The 13,689-nt window shown below is 40.8% G+C and overlaps 1 protein-coding gene across 1 annotated transcript in view; it reads right to left on the bottom strand.

Moving 5' to 3' along the window:
* Positions 1–13,024, bottom strand: part of LOC109422070 (uncharacterized) — a 38,649-nt gene extending 25,625 nt beyond the window's left edge. The window contains exons 1-6 of the mRNA XM_062844848.1: positions 11,980–13,024; positions 11,687–11,920; positions 5,169–5,242; positions 4,856–4,941; positions 4,424–4,674; positions 4,031–4,357 (exon numbers count right to left, since the gene is read on the bottom strand). Of these exons, the coding sequence (XP_062700832.1) occupies positions 4,031–4,357; positions 4,424–4,674; positions 4,856–4,941; positions 5,169–5,242; positions 11,687–11,920; positions 11,980–12,664 (1,657 nt within the window). The 5' untranslated portion in view covers positions 12,665–13,024. The remainder of the gene's footprint in view (positions 1–4,030; positions 4,358–4,423; positions 4,675–4,855; positions 4,942–5,168; positions 5,243–11,686; positions 11,921–11,979) is intronic.
* Between the last annotated feature and the right edge of the window lie 665 nt (positions 13,025–13,689).

The raw sequence follows: 13,689 nt of genomic DNA on the forward strand, positions 1-13,689 counted from the left end.
CTCACGAGAGTTTATCATGGAGCTCCCAGGGCATTTCTCCAGGATTTCTCGGGAATTCCTCCAGGAGATCCAGAAAAAATCCTACAAGAGCTCCTCGTGAACTCCTCCAGAAGATCCTCGGGAAATATTCTTGGAGATCCTTGAGAAGTCCTTGGAAAATTCTCCAGAATTACTCCTGAAGTTCCTCAGGAATTCCTTCAGTAGTTTCTCGGTAACTCCTCCAGGAGTTCCTCGGAAATTCCCCCATACGTTTCCCGAGAATTTCTTCGAAAGACTTCCGAGAATTCCACCACGAGTTCCTCGGGAATTCCTCCAGGAGTCCCCCGGAAATTCCCTAGGAATTCCTCGAGAGTTCCTCCAAGAAGATCCTCGGGAATTCTGTCAGTAGTTCCTAGGAAATTCTTCCAGCAGAATCGCGGGAATTTCTTCAAGAGTTTCTAGAGAATTCCTCTAGGACATCGTCGAGAATTCCTCCAGGAGTTCTTCCGGAATTTCTCAAGGAGTTCTTCGAAAATTCTTCCCGGAGTTCCTCGGTAATTCATCCAGGAGATTCTTGGCGAACCTCCAAGGAATTCGCGAGAATTTTTCTGGGAGAACTTCGGCAATTCCTTCAGAAGTTCCTCGGGAATTCTTCTAGGAGTTCCGCAGACATTCCTGCAGGAGTTTCTCGGGAATTCCTCCAGGAGTTCTTCGGGAATTCCTCCAGGAATTCATCTGGAATTCCAGCAGGAATTCATCGGGAATCCCTCCAAGAACTCCTTATAGTTTTTTTTTTGAATACCTCAGGAGTTATTCGGGAGATCCTCCAGCAGTACTTCTGTAATTTTTTATGTAGTTCCTCGTGAGTTCCGTTGAAATTCCTCCGGAAAATCCTCCAGGAGTTCCCCAGGAAATCCTCCAGGAGTTCCGCGGGAATTCTGCCAGGGGTTTCCTGAGAATTTCTTTAGGAGTTCCCCGATAATTCCATCAGGAATTCCTCGAATTTTCTGCCAACAGTTCCTTTCGTATTTCTGCCAGGACTTGACCTTGAACTGCCAGGACAGACGTTTGTAAGGAATTCCTCTGGAACTTCATCGGGAATTTTCCAGTAGATCCTCGAGAATTCTTCCGGGAGTTCCAGGAGTTCCTCGGGAATCCCTCCAAGAGTACCTCGGGAATTCTTCCAGGAGTTCCTTGGGAATTTCTTCAGGAGGTCCTCGGGCATTCCTCTAGTTCCAGAGTTCGTGAGGAATTCTTCCAGAAGTCATCGGGAACCCCTCCAGGAATTCCTTTAAGAGTTTCTCGGGAATACCTCCAGGAATTCTCCCAAGGATCTTTCGGGAATTTCTCCACGAGCTAAGTGTTTCTCGGAAAGCCTTCCAAGAATTCCACCAAAATTCATTCAGTATTTCTCGAGGTTTTTTTTTTCGCCAGTTCCTTAGGAAGGGCTCATGGTTCCCCGGTAACCTGGAAGTATACTCGAGAATCTTCTGCAGAGATTTTCGAGGAATTCCTTGAAAAATTACCGAGGAACTCGTGTAGATGATTTTCGAAGAACTCTTGGAAAATTTTCCGAGGACCTCCTGGAGGAATTCCCGATGAACCCCAAAAGGAAGTCAAACTCCTGAAGGAATGCTCCTGGGGAAATTCTCGAAAAACTCCAGGAGGAATTCCCGACGAACTCCAGGAGGAATTCCCGAGAATCTCTTCAAGAGATTTCCGAGGAACTGTAAGAAGAAACTTCAAGGACCTCGTGGAAGAACTACCGACGAACTATTGAAGGATCTCCTGGGATCTGCTTGAGAAACTCCCGAGGAACTCTTGGAGAAATTTCCGAGGAACTCATGGAAGAGTTTTCAAGGAACTCTTGGAAATTTCACGAGGAAATCCTGAAAGAATTCCCGAAGAACTCCTGAAGGAATTCTCGAGGATTTCCAGAAGGGATTCTTGAGCTCGTGGAGGAATTACCAAAGAACTCCTGGAGGAGTGCCGTAGAATACATGAAAAAAATTCCCAGAAACTCCAGGAGGAATTCCCGAATAACTCCTACAGGAATTCCGAGGATTACATGGAGGAATTTCCTATAGGAACTCCAGGAAATATTACCGAGTAACTCCTGAAGGTATACCAGAGAATCTTTTAAACAAATTTCCGAGGCACTCTTGGAAGACTTTTCGAGGAACTCGTAGTGAAACTCCCGAAAAACTCCTGGAAGCATTCCCGAGGAACTCATGGATGAACTATTGGAGAAATTCTCGAGGAACTCCTCGATAAATTCCGAGGATTACATGGAAAAATTTCCTAGGAACTCCTGGAGGAATTTGCGAGGAGCTCCTGGGGGAATTCCCGAGTATCTCCTTAAGGAATTCCCGAGGAAGTCCACGTCCTAGGAACTTCTGGACGAATTCCCGTGAAAGATCTACAAGAGTTCTCGAGGAACTCCGGGGGGGATTCTCTAGCAATTACTGGAAGAATTTGCGAGGATCTCCAGGAGGATTTCCAGAGGAACTCTTGAAGGAATTTCGGAGGAAATCCTTTAAAAAATCTCAGTAAACTCCTGGAGGAATTCACAAGCAACTCACGGAGGAATTTCCGAGGAACAACTTAAAGAATTCCCGAGATGCTCATGAATAAGTTCTTGGAGGAATTCCTGATGAAATCCTGAAGGAATTCTCCTGGAACTTCTAATGGATTCCTGAGGAACTATTGGGCAAATTTCAACAGGCTTTCATGGACAAATTTTCGGACAAATCTACAGGAAATGAATTTTTCTAAAACTAGAGGAGAGTTCCAGATGAATTCCTAGAAGAAACTCAAAAAAAAAGACAAGGTCTTTTGGAATTTTCGATGGCATTGGAAAAAAATCCTTGAATGATATGATTAACAATATTTGATTGTTCTGGAAGTGATTTAGAAGAATATGGAAATTGTTAATTGCTACCTGAAATTTTGTTTTCTATGAATAATTCTGATAATAAAAAATAATTCAACACTTCAGCATGCATACTAAAATTCCCAAGAAATAGTGGTCGGCATATTTAAATCGTATTTTAACTAAAAACTGCTTCAAAATTTTGCCAATATAAAGATCCAAACATAAGGAATTTGTAAGTTTTTATCAGCAGAAATTGAAATGCATTTCATTTGAAATTGTTCTAATATTTTTTTTTCAGTCTACAAATATCCAAATTAATCCACCTGATGGTCTAATATGGATGATCCTTCCGGCGATGTGAGCCGAAGTGTCCCTGAATTTTGAAAAGCAAGAATTTTATCAAAGCCATCAACTTATTCCGACATTATATCACAGAGAACAGACGTCCAAACCTATAGAAAAGTTTCGCAGAAAATTGTGAAAGGATTCATTTTCTAGCGTTGACAATACTAGATCACCTATGCGGCAAGTTGCTACAGTCACTGGTAAGTATGCATATCTAGATAAGTTTTATATTCACCACCGACAACTGCGTTAGAACTTTGCGATAGCAGCGCCATCACTATGTTGCCACTTGTGTTGACCGTTAAATCCCTTTTACAGTCTTACACAATTACATTATAAAATCCAATTGTTTTTATCCGTTGACTCGAGTATCCTCGAGCGATCGCGCTGTTGTATTTTGTACAACACGGTGAAAAAATCTCGCTTTTTGTGTTCAGCGTTCGCGTGGTGCTGGCGTTGGTGGCCAACCGCGCGAGTTACGGAAGGTTAAAAACAAAACAATAAACCTAAAATATAATTACCGAATTCGGTAAGCATCCATTTCGGTAAGGATCATACCAAGCGGTGCCTTTCGCAATCGTCATTGATATGGTAGGTGCGAGAACGCTTTGGGTCACCTTAGGTGATTGCAAACAGGCCAACGACAGTCTTTGACATGTGAGGCACAAGTCTGTGATCGCTTCCACAACCCTTCTCTGCCTCCTGTTTAGATTTGGACTGAAGACAACTGCACTCAGTCTCCAGATCGATTTTGGGTGACCTTATCCGGATTGGTACTGTTAGACTTGCTAGTGCATGGCAAAGTTCGACTACTACTGTAAAACTACTTACCTTTGGGTTGTACATTCCAGACGCCCTGCTCAATCCAGTCCAAATAGGAGGAAACTCGAGTGTATAGATCAACCCAAGATGGAGTAGGCAGACTATTCTTTTTCACATTGCGTACCATGAGTCCAACTAATGTGGGCATGCAAGATCGGTTGCTGAACGTCTGCAATGCGGCGCCCCATGATGCTTTGTCGATCAATTCGGAGTTATTTTGATACAACGAATGATCAGAACTCCTAACGCATAGTTCATCGGTTCGCATAGACGCGCTGCATTCTTTCTCCGACGTGAGTCTGTTGTCTTCCGAAACAATAAGCGTCATATTGTTACCTGGAAATGTTCAATACTAAAATTAGCACATAAGATTCAAATATTTGAATAATGTTGTCTACTCACCGAACCATTCACTAACAAACAAAGTTTGTATGAGAGTATCGTACAGGTTCTCGGTCCAATTATTTGCTAAGCATGTGGGAATCAGGGTGAAACCGAGAGAAACACTTGCATTCAACTTTATAATTGCTATATCGTAGTGTTTCTTGAAGCCGGTGTATTTCGGATGACAGAACATTTCCGAAATTTGCACATTTCCGTACGAGTCGATCATTACTGTTGCTTCCTGATATTGGAAAGCGAATTGCCTTGAACTTTGATCCAAAAAAATCTACATCAAATAATGTTCATTCTACTGACGATTTCCGTCAGATTTGACCATCATTAAAAAATATCATTATTGTTGTTACGCATTGTCCATGGTAAAAAAAATCTCCATCATTTTTTGCAAAATGGTCAAATCTGAGGGATGTGGTACATATTTGCTTATCTCACCGAATGCAGCTGCAAGTTGTTATTACATGGTTTTCCTCAACTAAAACACCATTGCATTCCATAACGGTAGCGTCAAATATCAACACCTACACGTTGGGAAACAGAAAACCAAAATTTATAGAGGCTTGCACCAAAAACATAACCTCATCGAATTCTCATACGATTTGTAAACATTGCCCTCAAATTTTTTTTGAGGGCAAGGACGGCTTTATGGACCGACGCCGAAGGAAAGAAAGAGAACGAGACAATGATGACGTCAGCGTGCAAGCGCTCATTATTGGTACGGTAGCAATACATATAAGCAGGTACTTACATCGTGCCGGTATCTGTTGTTAACACAATCACCATTGTGTAGTTGCACTGCCAAGCTCTGGAACCTTTCGCATTCTAGAATTGAACAAAGCACAATTGGGTTTTTAGATTTAGAAAAATGTATTGGTTTTTTGATTGTATACGAAAGAGCACCTAGGTGAAGCTTTTTCTGAGCCATTATGATTTTTTTTCAGATTATTAGAACTTTATTTTGGTACCCAAAATCAACTTCAAAGAGATTTTTAAAAATGACCTTTTGACAGCTGGGCAACTGTTTGACAGCTGCGCCCAGTACAAAATGCGACGAGGGGTGATTCGACAAATCGCTCCCATACAAACTTCAAACTCATTTTTTAATAGGTTCCCGGGCACCAAAATTCATGAAAATTTGGATTTCGGCTCAGTTTTGCATGCAGAATATGGAATTATTTCAACACCGCTAAAGAAGCCAATTCGATTATTAGCGTAATGTTTTAACACATACACGAACGAAATAGTGGCTACCAATGTGGGAACACAGAGAAGCAAACCAATGCTATACAGTTCGAAAAAAAAAACCTGTAAATTTACGACGGATCGAATGTTACAAAAGGACCCCGTCATATTTGATAGAATTTTTTGTGCGACCTTAAAATTACATTGCAGATATCTGTTAGAAAATATAAAGAAAAATTTAGCTCCAAGCGAGAATTGAACTCGGATCCTTGGAGTGTGAGTAGCACGCCCGAGCTCTCTCGGCTATCTCAGCTTGTTGAAAAACAGACAGTCAAAGATAAATTGCTTCTACCATAATGCACGCATTCCCGACATGCTCCGGTTGCTGCAGAGAGTACTGAGATAGACAACGAGGAAACCGCCACAGCTGCGAGCAGCCGTTCGTTTAGCTGATGACGGAGAGTGGCTGATATGATTTAAAACAGCCCAACTAACAATCGCCGCAAACAAGCATGCATGCTGAATAGGCTCCTAAAGGCCTATCTCAATTTCTGCATAGTTCGATCTAGCATTGATTAAAACGACATGTTTACTCATTTTTTAAGTATTCCTATTAGGTAAAGCCTATTAAATATATTTTCAAAAAATTTAATAATTTTTGCAACACTCCTTGTTTAGCACTCAATTTTGGGTAAATTTTGTTTACCGTGTATGTCAAACAGGAACATTTGTTGTCAAAAGTGAGCCAATGTGATGTCTTTTGCAATCCGCCGTTTCACTTTCGTTACGTCAAGGTTGACCTCGAATGTCAAACAAGACCTGCTCATCATTATTTTAGTTTCGAGTTTATTAACTATTCTGTCATTGTTTAAGTTCGGAAAAATTACCATTGAGATCAGAAAACCATGTCCCTTCGTGTTATGCAGCAAAACCGGGAAAATATTTTTCATTTTAAGATCCTATTGTTGCTTTATAATGGTAATTATAGCCGAACTAAAATTATGCTGTACACATTACTGTACAAATGCTATTTCAATTGAAAAAGTAGCCAATGTTCAACTTTTGTATTGGTATTAACAATGATAATTTAAAACACTTTTCTAGCGTTTAATAAGATTTTTATTCGACTCGCAGTAATTCCTTTACAACATAGTTAAACAAGACTTTTTTCTGCTTCTTGTTAAGTTCATGTAAAAATTATTACATGTATCTGTATAACATGTTTTTCACAAGTCAAATAAGCGCTTTCGTTCCATCATACTTCGACTCAGAGTACATGATGAAAAACACGTGTTTTTTACTGAACAACAGCTGATTTAATCTGTTGTTCAGTCGTTAACCATAATGTTGTGCTAATTCACCACTGCTGAATATCAGTCAAAGTCTGATCATTGTTAAACCACGGGAAGTTTATGTTTTGATTTGAGCGCTGCAATTCATCATCTCTCGGATGGCGCAGATAGGAAGGCATGCGGCTGGCAATCGACGGGTCTCGAGTTCGAATCTGGATTTAGGTAAATTTATGTGTAGGTATTATTCCACAATATTTGTTCACAGAATTAAGTTCCAATCATAAACTCTCGTGAAAATTGAAAAATTTTGCATTTTTTTTATTTGTAATCATATCTGCTAAAGCTGAATAACAGCTTTACTATAAAGTTGTAAAACGATATAACAACAAACAGTTCAGTTGGTACGCAACACTATGCTTTATAGTTTCTACAAAACATTCATCAGAAATTATAGCTGATCTATTTTGGAAATTACGAACTCTTTTGAGGATAAACCAAGAATTTCCTGATTCCCGTATGTTCCATTTATCTTCCAATACTATTTGCTGGAGAAATTCCTCCAGAAATTTTAAAAAATTTTGAATTCCAGAAGGAATTCCTGTAAGAATTTTAGAAAATAAACCTGTACGAATTCCTGGATAAATTATGGGAGGGATACCTAGTAAAATTTCTGAAGAGATCTCATGAGAAATGCCTAGATAAATTTCTGGAGGATTCCTTGGAGGAAATTCTGGAGAAATTCCTGGAGGAATTCTGGACGGAATCCCTAGTAAAATTTCATAAGAAATGTCTTTAAAAATTCCTATATGAAATCTTAGAGAAATTTGTGAAGGAAATTGTGGAGGAATGCCTGCAGAAACTTCTTAGCAAATTCCTGGCGTAATTCATGGAGAATTTCCTTGAGCAGTTTTTTGGGCGAATTCTGGGAGAAATTCCAGAAGAAATCTCCAGAGGAACTCTGGGAGGAATTGCTGGAGAAATTTCTAAAAAAAAATCCCTTGAGAAATTCCAGGAGGATTTCCTGAAAGAACCCTTCGAGGAATTTCTGGAGGATTCCCTGGTGGAATCTCTGGAAATATCCCTCAAAAATTAGTGGAGAAATCCCTAAAGTAATTGCTGGAGGAATATCTGGAGGAATCCCTGAAAATTCCCTCAAAGTATTCCTGGGGAACTTCCTGAAAGAATCTCTGAAGAAATCCCAAGAGGATTTCCAGGAGAAATTCCTGGCTGAATTGCTGGCATAATTCCTGAAGGATGCCAGGAATATTCCGGAAGAAATTCCTGGGGTATTTCCTGGAGGTATTCCGGAAGAAATTTCCTGGGGGAATTCCTAGATAACATCCCCCCTAGTGGTATTCCTGTGGAAATTTCTGAAGGAATCTCTAGAGGAATTCTTGAAAGAATTACTGGATGAATATCTAGAGGAATCTCCAGAAGAATTCTGAGAGATTTTTGTTTCTATTTCTGTTATTTTTATATTTTTGAAAGAACCCCTTGACAGATTCCTGGAGGAATTTCTAGTGGAATTGCAAGTGGAGTTCCTGGAGAAATTCTCGAATTAATTCCTGAAGGAATCCCAGGGGGTTTCATTGAAGAAATTTGTGAAGAAATCCCTGGAGGAATATCTGGAGGAATCCCTGGTGGAATACCAGGAGGAATCCCTGAAAAATTCCTGAAGGAATTCCTGGAGAATATTCTTGAAGAATTTCTGAAGAAATCTCTAGAGGATTTCTTGGAAGAATCTTTGGAGAAACTTCTGGTGGATTTCCTGAAGGAATCTTCGAAGCATTTGCTGAAGAGTTTTTTCATGGAGAAATCTCTGGAGGAATCCCTTTAGGAGGGAAATCCCCTGGAGGAATATCTGGAAGAATCAGGAAGCAATTCCTGATAAAATCTCGGGAGAAATTCCTGGAGAAATACCTAGAGGAATTGCTGACATAATTTCTGAAAGATGTTCAGAAACAATTCCTGGGGTAATTCCTGATGAAATTACTGGGGTTATTACTGGAGAAATTCCCGGATAAAATCCTGGAGGAATACCTGGAGGAATTACTAGAGGTATTTCTTTGGGAATTTCTGGAGGAATCTCTAAGAGAAATTCTCGGAAGAATTACTGGATGAATTTCTAGAGAAATTCTGGGAGAATTCTATTTCTATTCTATTATTTTTCTGTTTCTGAAATCCCGGAGGAATTTCTAGCGGAATTTCTGGAGGAATTCTTGGATAAATCCTTGAAAGAATGCCTGAAGGAATCTCTGGAGGAATCCTAGAAGCAGTTTGTAAAGAAGTCCCTGGGGGAATCCCTGAAAAATTACTGATGGTATTCCTCCTGGAATTTCCTGGAAGAATTTATGAAGAAATCCCTAGAGGATTTACACGCAGAATCCTCTGGAGGATTCCTGGAGGAAACCCTGAAATATTCCTGAAGATCTCCAGAAGAATTTCTGGAAAAATTCCTGGAGAAATTTCTGTAGGAATTCCTGATGAAATTCTTGGGGTAATTCCTGAAGAATTTCCTGGAATTGTTCTTGGAGATATTCCTGGATAAAATCTTGGAGGAATTGCTGGAGGTTCTCCTTTGGGAATTGCTGGCGGAATCCGTGAGGGAGTCTCTGGAGGAATTCCTTCAACAACTTCTGGATGAATTTCGGGGGGAATCTATGGAGAAGCTCTGGGAGAAATCTCTGAAAAAAATCCCCTGAGAAATTCACGGAGGGATTTCAGGAGAAATCTCTGGAGAAATTCCTGGAGAAATCTCTAGAAAAATCCCTGAAAGAGTTCCTGGACCACTTTTAGCGGAATTCCTAGAGAAATATCTGTAGCGATTCCTGGAATGAAAACTGGAAGATTTCTTGGTGGAATTTCTGGAAAAATTCCAGAAGGTATTCCTAGAAAAAAATCCTGGAAGAATTTCTGAAGCAATCCCTAATTTATGATGGTGTTCCTTGATTAATTCCTGGTGTAATTCCTGGAGGAATCCCTGAAAAATTCTAGACGGAATTCCTGGAGAATATTGAAGAATTTCTGAAGAAATCCCTAGGGGATTTCCTGGAAGAATCCTTGGAGAAACTTCTGCAGGATTTCCTGGAGGAATCTTCAAAGAATTTCCTGAAGAGATTCCATGGAGAAATCTCTGGAGGAATCCTTTAAGCAATTCCTGATGGAATCTCATGAGAAATTCCCGGAGGAATGCCTGGTGAAACCCATACAGGAATTCTTGGAAAACTCTCTGGAGCAATCCATGCTAGAATCACTAAAGAAATCCCAGGTATAATAATAATAATCTTAGCATGACGTTTGTTTGAATTGAATACAAGTGAAAATTCGTGTAGCAATAGCATATAACTGCACTCAATAGTAGCATATAATTCTACAAAGTCCTTGGTTTTCCCTACCGGAAACTTGCCATGCCATGGAACACAACATGAATAAACATCACAAAATTTAACCATTCATCCAAGCTCGTTATTTGGATAAATTCTATGATAAGATTGAAGTAGATCTCTAGGAGAAATACTTGGCGAAATTTCCAGTGATTCTCAAGAAAAAAAAAAGGTTGGATAATCTTCTATCTTCTATCTATATATATAAAAATGAGTTTGAAATTCTTTTGAGGCAACAAAACTCGAGAGCGGACGAACCGATCAGCATGACTCTTGCACGGTTCGGTTCGTATTCGTGGTGGCTGTGTTTATATGTGCAAAAAGTTACAAAAATCATCTAGAAAAGTAACAAAATTGAAAAATTTTGATTTTTCATGAGCTGGGAAGGAAATCAACACGATCGAAATGAAACCAATCTAGAGTGCGGTGATATTTTGAGCTCAACAGTTGTCAAACCACCACAACCGGGCAAGACAAAGTTTGCCGGGCCAGCTAGTTGTGAATAAAAACCTCAATTATTAGAATAGTCTAGAGAATAGTTTTTTTTTAATATTTTTTCTGGAAAACTTGAATTATTGACAATCTTGGAGTCGGCTTGAATTAAAAAAAATCTGTCGGCAAAGGGGGGGGGGGCACGCCCCCCCCCCCCCCTCTGCTCCCCTCTGGCTACGCCCTTGTGTGTACTCACAATTATTGCAAGGATTACCTATGGCTGCAGAGTCATACCGAAACGAAATGATCTACCTGATGCGATATGGATTTACCCATAGGTGCGGCGATAGGAAACTACTCGGATATTTCATTCCTACAGCGTTCAAGTACAGGTGACAAAGCAAACACTCGTTTCAATCACATGAATTTGTCCACGATGACGTCACATCCCAACTGCGGTTTAGCCTTTTTCAAAAGACAGTCTAGATAAATTTTGAATAAACTCAGTATGCAAAGTGGCTTATCTAGTCTTGGTCTGCACACCAAGAAAATTTCATTGTAATCTGAGACGGTGCTGCCCTCTCGCAATACGATTTGGGGCTATGTCATACATTTTGTACTAGCAGTCCCGGCAAACGTCGTAGGCAGGCAACTCTGTTTTATGACATCCGGTTCCATGAAAAAATGCCCCTCAAAATCGAATTTCAGATTTTCCTGTTTTTCTTGCCTTCCCGGTCACTTTTTCTAATTATTTTTTCGTACGAACACGTCGTAGGCCTGGCGGAATGCAACAGTGAAAGAATCATGTCGATCTGTTGACCCGTTCCCGAGCCTATTCGTGACATACAAACACCATTCCATTTTTATTTATATATAGATAAGATCTGTAAAACTTATATATGAGTCGCCAGGCTTTTCTCCTTCAAATCGTGACGTAATTGATGGACGTCTGTACAATGTTTAATGTTAGTACATACCCAGTTCGCTAATCCGCTTCTGTGTTCTGTCCTTACGAGGCTCACTCTCGGCAATAACCTCCTTGATCCATATGAGGTACGGTTGAACGTTAACAAACACAGTATACTTTAACGGCTCAACCTCTTGCTTCAGTTCGTTATACTTTCCAAGCGAAACGATTCCCCTGAGAATCCAACGATCGCCATCACTGATGTACATTCCACTGCCACTGCTTGCCAGTCCAGGGTCGGCTTCTAAATGAAAATAAAGTTTATTGCGATTGCTGATAAGAAATATGGATTTTTCAGACTACTATTTTGACTTCCAGCGCAGAATACATTTTCATTCAAAACATGTCCATTAAGTAACGGATCGTCCTTCAGGCAACTAACGTAACCAATCACAGTCATCGAAGCCGTCTGGAGAATATCTGAAAGGTTTCCATTCTCTGTCTTTCCCCACCCTGTGATCCAGCCTCGTTGGCCTTCCAACTCCCGTAGGTCACTGTCCACCTTTTGATCTAGACAGATCGGAATCACAGTATCGGAATAGTCGACTGGCAATCGCATTGCCAGCACAGCGATATCATTCCTATTGAGCGCATATTGTGGATGAACGTGAGCCTTGCTGACGTCCCGAATAACCACGCTATCGGTCACATTCGACAGTTGGTGCTGACCGAAATGGAGCTCGATCTCGTACGTAATCGCGGGTAACTGATTGCGAGCTATCCGCTTAACCACGCAGTGAGCTGCCGTCAGGACGTGCCTCTCGTTGACCAAAGTTCCTCCGCAGCCATACTTGAACGGGTCATCACTTTTCAGCCTCTGAAAGACGGCCGCGTGCCATGGCCAATGGCCCTCTTCCACCTCCGAACCCTTACCCACCAGAGGAAGGACTCCGTGCTGCCTGATGCCACACTGATACGTTGCCTGGGGTAGGACAAACTCCGGCAAACATAGCAAACTCCACACCATAAAACACACCAATTTGCACATCCTCCTTCTTGCGATCTTGCCAGTCTCACAATTAGAACACAACTAGAAGCTAATCTGGGCGCCCGAAATTGTGGAGCCGAATTTACGCACTGTTGTATATCGAATCTCGAATGAGTGCATGACCGTTGCTGTGGTGAGTCACACACAGTTTCCCTACATTGTGTCAAGGGTTGATAAGAGGAGAAACTCAACTGTGCGACGTGATAAAAATACGGAGATTTTCAAAAAAGCGCTGAATTAGGGGAATCCCCAACGAGTGCGTCATCCAGCATAAAAGTTCTACAAGAAAGCGAGCATAGTTTTGGAGGTCATGCTAAGCAGATACTAAAGTAAGTGCTAACCACAGACAAACGGACGTGACACTTTGGATGTTTTTGCTACCGATATCTCTTCTGGACTTACTATAGAGACGAACCAGCCAAGGGCTGAAAGTCTCTTTAATAAAGACAAATCAATCAATCAATCTTCTGGACTTGGTGTCAAGCAGCGAAAAGGAAATCGAATGTTTGTGGATGCCCTCAAGGGGGAGTCTTGTCACCACTTTTATGGAATCTCATAGCAGAAACGCTATTGAGGCAACTCAATGAAAGCGGTTTTTCTAGATTATGGTTTTACTGCTGGTCAGTAACCTCTCAAGAAAAATCAGAATATGGCGATTATCTGCCTCTGGCTTCTGATATTAGCGCGACAGTCACTAATCATAACAGCGTCACCAGATTTAAAAGTATATAATTCCATTATATGGGGTTTGACAGCAAGAACACTCATTCTACTGAGTCAGTCTTGTCGTTCGTCACAAATACATTCAAAAACATCTGTCACTTCGTGAAATCCACGTGCTTTTGTTTTTGCCGGGAACACTTTTTCTTTTGTTTTGCCTTGCGACTGTCATGCGGCGGTATGCCTTGCGAGCGTACGACCGCCGCAGGGCTCTAATAAAAGATAAGCACGACAATATGTGCATCAGCACACTTTTCAACCTGATGGAAAGCGCTCGGATAGTTAAGAACTGTTGTCGCCAATAC

The sequence above is a fragment of the Aedes albopictus genome, chromosome 1, assembly GCF_035046485.1.
Source record: "Aedes albopictus strain Foshan chromosome 1, AalbF5, whole genome shotgun sequence".
NCBI lineage: Eukaryota > Metazoa > Arthropoda > Insecta > Diptera > Culicidae > Aedes > Aedes albopictus.